The sequence below is a fragment of the Echinops telfairi genome, unplaced genomic scaffold, assembly GCF_000313985.2.
Source record: "Echinops telfairi isolate 266 unplaced genomic scaffold, ASM31398v2 ScPeMD7_7467;HRSCAF=8505_0, whole genome shotgun sequence".
Lineage (NCBI taxonomy): Eukaryota > Metazoa > Chordata > Mammalia > Afrosoricida > Tenrecidae > Echinops > Echinops telfairi.
The window spans coordinates 11,622,283-11,631,280 of record NW_022111367.1 but is presented as its reverse complement, the minus strand read 5'-3'; the positions used below and the strand labels follow the sequence as shown (position 1 = coordinate 11,631,280).

General features: G+C 39.6%; 1 protein-coding gene across 1 annotated transcript in view; it reads left to right on the top strand.

Moving 5' to 3' along the window:
- NALCN (sodium leak channel, non-selective) overlaps positions 1-8,998 on the top strand; it is a 440,927-nt gene that overhangs the window by 129,614 nt on the left and 302,315 nt on the right. Inside the window, exons 7-8 of the mRNA XM_045283767.1 lie at positions 6,880-7,022; positions 7,155-7,259. Of these exons, the coding sequence (XP_045139702.1) occupies positions 6,880-7,022; positions 7,155-7,259 (248 nt within the window). The remainder of the gene's footprint in view (positions 1-6,879; positions 7,023-7,154; positions 7,260-8,998) is intronic.

Sequence of the window (8,998 nt, the reverse complement as noted above, 5' to 3'; positions counted from 1 at the left end):
TTGTATTGACAACCCTCATATTTTACCTGAAAATGGTCAATTTTCAAAGTTATTTAAAGGTAATTCATAATGGATTTCTATAGCCATTTTCTGTTTCAGTTCAACTAACTTGAAGGAAAATAAGGGACATAAATGACATGCATTATTGTGTTAAAATTGTCCTTCGTGTTCAGTCCACAAACGCAAAAATGGTGTGAATTTTTGGTGCATATAAATCATTACTAAAAGAAGTCTCTTTTGTTTATGTTGACATTTTGTTTTTTGTTTAAGTATGGTCTAGTCCATGTCTTTATCTTAAAGCCCATCTTCTTGCATGAATTCCCTATCATACTACAATTTAGAATCATAATCCCTTAGGGGAAAAATAACAATATTTTTTTATTTTTACTACCCGCCCCTTCTCTCACCTTCCCTCGTGTTGCCTTTTCCCTCTCCACTGAGCTGCATGGCCCTCCTGCCCCTGACCTGGTCAGAGTCTTCAAATCATTTCCTTTGGGGTGAAAACCAGGTGTTTTCTTGGTTTTTACCCTCTTTATAGTAATGGGGCAGCAATTATTTATCTTTATGAAATAAACTAGCCCTACTGAGCCTTATGTCCTCCACGTTTGTCCATAACGTGAGGTGCTTGACAGAGTCATCGTTGTGTTTTAAGGATGCACAACATTCTATTTTCTGTATGTTCTAGAGTTTATTTATCCATGTCCCCACAAACAGGGTTTTTGATTGTTTTCATTGTTTTTCTATTATAGAAATTATGTGTGCACACACCTGTTTGTGTTTGGTTCTTTATTTCTATGGGGTGTATACCAAGTAGAGAGATGGCAGGATTATACGGCATTTACGTTTGCATTTGTTTAAGGAAGCACACTAGTGGCTGTGCAGTTCTATAATCCTACCAGAAATATAGGAGCATTTCAATCTCTTCACGTCATCTCCAGAATTTATTATTTGCTCTTTTTACAATTGTTTTTCCTCAGAGCATAACTATGAAATGTAATCTCATCAGTGTTTTAATTTGTGTGTCTTTTAAAGCTAATCAATGTATTTCATCATATGATCCTGGCTGCCCGAATGTCATTTTTACTAAATTGTTTGCCCATGTCTTATTCCCATTTTTAACTGGGTTTTTCTTACTACCGTGTTGTAGTTTTCTATGGATTTTTAAATTAGCCTTTTATTTCATATACCATTGCCAAATACATGGGATTCTCTTTTTATTCTTTCTATGAAGTCTGCTGGTGTTCATAAATACCATATTTCTTTCTAGCAGGCCCCAGATCTCTATTTGTCTTCGTCAGTGCCGGCGTTCTTCATTATGGTGGTGGTATACGTAGCCCTTGTATTAATGCCTTTATGTTTGCCCTTATTTTTTCATTGATGAGCCTTCTGGTTCTGGGGTTTATATTCAAATATTTAATTTATCTTGAGTTCATTTGTTTACATGGTGTAAAGTGCAAATCCTGTTTCATTCGTTTGTAGGTGGAGATCCAATTTTTCTAGCATTATGTTTTGAAAACTCTATCTCTTCCCGCCTTAATATGTTTTAGTCCTTCATGATAAACCAGATGCCCATAGGCCTCTGGTTGTATTTCTGGGTTCTCAATTCTAATCCATCAGTCCACATAGCTATCATTGTACAAATACCAAGGTGTCTTTCCTACCTTGGTTCGCCTTTATAGATTATTATTCTATTTTCATGGGTTGGTCTCAGCATTCTTTCCTTTACTTCGATGATATAAAGTTTGACTCTAATGTGCTATGGTGATTTGCTTTGGGGGTTCATTCTCTGTGAGGTTCTCTGAGATTACTGGATACTTTCTGCGGTCAGAATGTTATAGAGGTTCTCAATGAATAGTTCTTCAACTATTTTCTCTGCCATTAGTTTCTCTTCTTTTTGTTCTGATGTGTTTCTCAAATGTCCGTTGTAACTCCTGAAGAGTCGAGGGTAGTCAGATACGTTGACACTCGTCTGTCTTGAGCAGAATAAGACAATTAAATACTGCCCCTTATCAGGATCCTGGCTTTGAGATCAGCTCTTGAGTTTTCAAGGAGTGCAGGTCACTAATCAATACAGCCAAGATGAAAGGGGGGAGCAGAGAACATGGAAGACACTGCGCCCTTGCCCTCCTGTATTCACAGAGACTGTACACCAGAGCAGGGCCGGGGGTCACTTTTAAATCTCTCTCCTTTGGTTGGGAGCCAGTAGACATGCACCTTTGAACCTGAGTCCATGGAATGTGGAGGTTCCAACTCTCGGGTGCCAGCACCCTCCCTGTCCCCCCAATGCAGGTTCACCTAATGTTGCTCTTCTCCAGGACCTACACCTAATTTGCACCTCTCCTGTCTCCCCTGGCAGCAATGAGTGTGCTGTCACCCTCTGAACCCGATGGTGTGGAAGCCAGTGGACCCCCCACACAGACTCATCCTCTCTACCAAGTACCAGTTCTAATGCCCTCCATGATGCTCGTTAGGGGTGGGTGAGGAAACAATTCATAAGGTCACCCCTCACCCCTCTCGGCGGAGTCCGGGAGCACTGGGGAAGGACAGCTCTCCAGGCCTCCCGTCAGGGCAGAATCCACAGCTTTGGCTGGGCGGCGGGGTGGCTCTTTGTGCTGAGGCTTCCATCCGCAATGCCAGAGCGGGGTAGGTAGGGTTTTCGGTTCTTCCTGGGATGCCCAGAAATCAGCTTCGTGAGTCTCTTCTACTGTTCATCAATTTTGTTTGAGGAGAGTTTCCTCCAACAACATGGCCATATTGGATCCGAATGAAAAATAACTAAATTCAGAATTATTGGAGGAAATGATGTCTTAAGAAAATCCAGTTTCAAGGAGGAGAAAATATATACATAACATGGTAAAGATAAAAAGGAAATTTAAGACTTGAAACCTAAAAAAATCGGTTTGATTGTTTACTTTTGGACATTTTTATTAATTTTACTTTTCAATAGAATGTTATTGCTAATGTATACCCTTTCCCCTCCTAACTACCTACCAACCTAATGAGGGACTTGAAATTCCACATTTTTGAAAATCCAGTTGTTCCAGCAATGACTTATCAATTCTCGTTATATAATTTCTACAATGAAACACAGCAAACATATGAAGTCATATCTCATATGAAGTACTTTGCACCAACAAGCACGTAAAAGACACTGCTGAGAGAGGAATAAGCTTTTATTGTTGCTCTAGGGTTTTATTTCAAGAGTCTCCATCTCTCTTCGTGGTAGTGCTGTCCTGTGTCCAGTGAGGTCCCAGGTGATCTGATTCATTTGCCTGCACGCAAAGGCTCAAAGAAGAAATCAGCCCTCTTGACTAAGTCTCTTCTGACTTTGGACTTGTGTCTACACACATCTTCTAGTTGTAAAGTCTGCTTAATTAGAATACAAGGATAAATTAACAAGTATGTTATGATATCATAGAAACCTTCATGGAACCAGAAGATCAAAGGTGAAGCTACACTTCTGAAAACAATGTTTCCACGTCTCTGTCCCATCCCAGAAGAATTTTGTAGTCTTTTCTAGCATGGAAAATAGTAGCTTCGGTCTTTCTGTCCTCTAAGGATGCAAATCTTACTCCTTTAACGGTTTTTTGATTGGACAAATAAAAATCAGTTTGAAGGTGCAAGATAAGGGCTGTAGAGTGGATGAGGTCAGTTTTCCGAAGAAATTCTTCTAATACATCCCTTGTAACCCTGGAAGAATGAACAGGTGTATTACTATGATTGAAAAGAATTCCTTGGCTCCGCCTTCTTGGCCTCGTTTTCAACAGCACAGTTTTCTATTTTCTAAAAACTTCCTAAAGACCCCCAACGGTCATACTATGCCCTTGGAGAAATCCTTTCACAATTTCCGCTGTGTTGTTGTAGCTCGGGCGCATGAGTTGGGTCTGCCCCACACTGATGCTATGCGTAATGGAAGGAAGCACATCTTGGTCCTGCGTCCTCACAATTGTTCCTGTGCTCGTCCATCTGTGTCCTTGAGGGTCTTCCTCTTTGGGGCTGCCCCTCTACTTTACCAAGCATCATGTCCTTCTCCATGACCTCGTCTCACCTGGAAGCATGTCTACTTTCCATGAGAGAAGTCTCACCATTCTTACCTCTAAGGAGCATCTGGCTCTACTTCTTCCAAGACAGATTTGTTTGTCCTTTTAGTAGTCCATGGTTCTTTCAATATTCTTCTCCAGCATCACAATTCAAACACATCAATTCTTCTTCGCAATGTCCAAGTGTCACGTGCTCACGAAGCAACATAAAATACCATGGTTTGGATTAGGCACACCTTAACCCTCAAAATAACATTTTAGCTTCCAACACCTTTGAAAAGCATTATTCAGCAAATTTGACCAATGGCGTGTGCACCTTTTGATCTCTTAATGGCTGCTTCCATGAGCATTGTTTGTGCATCCAAACAAGACAAAAATCCTGGAAGACGTCATACTTTTTCTTTTCAATCTTACAACTTTGGGATTTCCAAAAATAGTCACCATAACTATCTGAATTGACCTGTCTGCCTTAAATGTAACAGGCCCAGCAGGTACTATCAGTAGCAACCGTGTTTGAAATCACCCGAATAAAACTAACACTAGAGTCTGGCTGAGAGAAGCACCCTGCAGCCATTCACTGAGGAAACACCACGTCTACAAATGGCTTCTTTGGAATAAACCCATGCATGGATTATCTAGAACCCTAGTAGAAATACTTTCTGATTGACCCCCATCGCGACATATGAGTATAAGGGTCTATATCTAATAGCTAACTCATTTATAGTAATAGATAAGTTAGTAGAAGAACTTGAGTAGGAGAATACTAGGATAGCAATATGAACAACAGCATATATTTGTTTCATAAAAAGCTTTTCATTTAATACTATACTTCTGATAGCATTTTATATGTTTTCTCACACAATAGTACTGGATAATTATTTCCATTTTATAGCAATTATAATAATAGTTTATATTTGAAAGAGTCAATATAGGCCAATATTTTAACAGAAATTAAACCATTTATTCCCACAATATGTGGTATGTTTATCATTTACCATCTTAATTGGGAAAACTAAAAGGGGGAAAGGTTAAATAATTTGCTAAGGGCTTTCAGATAATAATTGGGAGCATTTGAATTAGCACAGAAACCTGTAACAAGTGCCTACATGGTGCATACTTTTTCCAAAATTCAGCATTTGCCAGTTCATATTTCCCATATGCCACAGATGAAAGAAATATACTACAAAGCTTTCTTTCAAAACACACAAAATAAAGAGGCGGGAATATCTATTTTGACAAATAGGGAAAGAATAATATGAAAAAGCTTGTCCAAGGTCACGTAGAAAATCAGTGATAAAGATTGTTCAGGAACTCAGCCTTCAGAAATCAGAGCATAGAGTTCTTTCTAGTATAGTACTGGTAAAGCATCGGCCTTAGATGTCGAGGATTTTCATTCTAACCCTTATTTCACTTTTTACTAACCACGGAACCTCAGGTAGATCACTGGGTCCCTTTATCTTTCGTTCATTTCTCTGAATCAAAGCATTGGGTGTGTGGTTGTTGGGGATTCAGCGTCGGTGTAACGTGATAATCCCTGTGCTGCCTCCATTACCTGGAACAAAGGCTTAAAAAAATGACCAAAAGTTCTAGTCAGAAATATGACCATTTTACTCAAAACTCACTGCCTTTGAGAAGATTCCTACTCATTGCAACCCCATCAGAAAGAGTCAAACTGTCCCCTTGCGTTCCGAGACTTTACATCTTTAGAGAAGACTTTGTAGGAGTAAACAGCCCCCTCTTTCTCCCAAGAGTGGCTGCTGTGTTCTGTGCGTAACCCACTGTGCTCCCTGGCTCCTCGGGACACCAGGGATGTGGTGAAAACGACAACACTTGTTCTTGAGTTCCTGCCCATCTACCTTTTGTCAAATACCACTTACTCTCCTCTGTCCCAAGCCAGGTGTCTAATTTTCTCTGCCACCTATGAGATTCAGAAGATAGTAAGTAAGGCATTGCCTAGGAAATAGAAGAACTTGTGTCAGTTCATCTCCTGGTTAGAAAATAAAACCCACATATGTCGGATTCAGCAACCAGAACTGAATACTAGTAGATAGATAGCAAACCCTTGTTTCATTTGCTTGCTTTTGGTTTGATTTGATTTTTCCCCCATCTAGATTTCCATACCTTTCTGATGGTTGATAATTTCTTTTTTCTACACAGTGTTTTAGGTTCTTGTAGCCAAATGAACACACATCTGTCCACATAGTGTTCATTTTTATTACGGTACTTTGAAATATCAAAATTGTCTTCAGTGAGACAATTATCTTAAAAAAATATTCATAAGATACTAGTTGACAATTTACAACTTTACATTTTGGTGCTAAGTAAACACCATGAAATCCAAAGACAGGCTCCAACATGTTCATTTTTGGAGCCTAGGATGTTTTTGTTTCCCTAAGAAAACAGGATTTCAAATGACACCCACTTTTCAGATTTAGTTTCATTACACCTGCAGCAAGCACTTCTGAAAGTGTATACGCCCCAAGAGGCATTCTTCCACAGTGGACGATCTTCTTTATTATGCCAATACTTTGTGAAAGCTGCTTCCCTTTTCTGAATCGTTCAATGTGTTCAGCAGCCTGAAGATATAACACAAAATTATTTTATCACTAGAGATGTTGAAATTGCAGGTGCTTGAAGTCAACACACTTTAATCAAGGTCTTCAAGCAATAAGAACAATAAACTGCGTCAGATGGTGTTCATTCCTGTAGAAGAGCTTTTAGCACACAGTGAAGGGGCATGGATAGTCTTTGTTTTTCGGAACAAAAGAGAAAGACAAAAACCTGCCTTCTCCTTTTGAAAGTCAGAAGTACCTGAGCTTGTTCTTCTCTCTCTGCTCAGGTACCAGCATCTTCACGGTTTATGAGGCCGCCTCGCAGGAAGGCTGGGTGTTCCTCATGTATCGAGCCATCGACAGCTTTCCCCGATGGCGTTCCTACTTCTATTTCATCACTTTGATTTTCTTCCTGGCCTGGCTTGTCAAGGTACTGCTAATGCTCTTAAAAATATAGCTTATGTTTTATGACCATTTCTGTAGACCTTTTGTTTGTTTTTTGACTGTAGAACCCTCTTCCCTTCCCAGGCTTTGGTAAACGTGGTTTGTAACTCTCTTTCAGAATGTGTTTATTGCTGTCATCATTGAAACGTTTGCAGAAATCAGAGTGCAATTTCAACAAATGTGGGGATCGAGAAGCAGCACTACTTCAACAGCCACCACACAGGTACAGTAGCATTGAGATGATCTCAAAGACCTGCCAATACCAAACCAAGTCCATTGCCATTGATTTGGTTTCCAATGATAGTGACCCTACAGGACAGAATAGAGCCACCCTTTAAAGTTGCTGGACCTATATTTTCTCCAAGGAGCAGCTGGTTGGTTTGAACTGTGAACTTTGGTTAGCCATCAATTGCTTAACAAAGCACCAATTTACATTCTCCATCCTGACCATCCAAGCACATAAAGAAGCTTTCTTATACTGGCTTATGCCATCTCACTCATTTGTGGAGCTCTTTAAAAATTCAGGTGTTGAGTGCATAACCCAGAACAGCTACATCAGACTTTCCTGGTGGCAGAGACAGGGTATCTATAACGTAATAACCCTATGGATGGTTTTGACATGCAAATAGTACTCCCAGCCACATTGAGTAGGTACCTTTGATTTGATGTTGCTACCACAAATCTTCGAGGAGATGGCTGATAACCGATAGCGACTGTAGATTTTCCCAGTATGTGTGAGTATTTGTTTATGAATCTAGGCAATGCAGCTCATATGTTTAGGATTCAATTTTGGAAATGGAAAAATCTATAAGTCACAACTAATTATTTATAGCCTAATAAACTGTGAAGAGGGCCTCTCTTGCACACATGAATGCCTGTGATGTTTAAGGAGTCCCAATCTACTCACTGGTTACCTCTGTGCCCTTGAGAAATTGGAAGTACCTTGTAATCTGACTAAAAGCAACAGGAAAGTTATTACTTAAAAGAACAGTTTATATACACCATCGTGTGAGTGTATGTGGCGGTGGATACAAAAAGGAAGGACAGGTGTTTGTGCACTTCTGATAGGAAGAAAAAAGAGAATGCTTGCTATTTGATAAAAGAGAGAATATAAAAATTTCAGAATCAAGGGTGAAGTACTTTAGTTAATTCACTACAATGATGATTTTAACATTAAACTTTCCGAGAAAATTAATATAGATCTGTAAATATTTGTATACTTATATTGTGGCAAAGAGAGCTGAAAAAACAAATTATATATTTTACTTTGGATACTTCCAAATCAATTATTGAATAATTATATGGTAAAAAGCAATATAATATACTATTTGGAAAAAAAAAGCTTTATGCATCCTCTTTATGGTGTTGCAAAGGACTGAGTTACATCAGCCCGATCTTTATACATGAAATACTATTGATATCATTCATATGCTCACAGAGCACAGAGCAAACTCCTGGAAAGCTTTTTTGTTATGTCATAGATCCAAACGCAGACTCGCTGCTGTCAAGTCGATTCCGACTTAGAGACTACATGATAGAGTAGGACTGAGGCTGTAACTCTTTCCAAGACCAGAAAGCCTCATCTTTCTGCCTCAGAGCACCCTGTGGAGCCCAACTGCACACCCTGTGCTCAGCAGCCCGACTGGTAGGACGCTCACAGGACGGCCTGCCCCATGTCGCAGATAACAAGCAGCGGAGCTTTCCAGGAATCAGATGCCTCTCAGTCTCTCATTCTTGTAGCAAAGATACATAAAAAGAGTCAAGCCAATTCTTACATGGCTTGTCGGTGGCCAAGATAACACGGGAGGACGCGCTTTCTGCTGCAGACATCAAGACTTCGATAGCCGTCTACGCGCTGGACTCAGCCCGGAATATATATTCAATGTCGTCAAGAGCTCATGAAAAGCACCTAATCGATGGTTGTGTTATATCTTATATATAAATTATTATATCTTATATAAT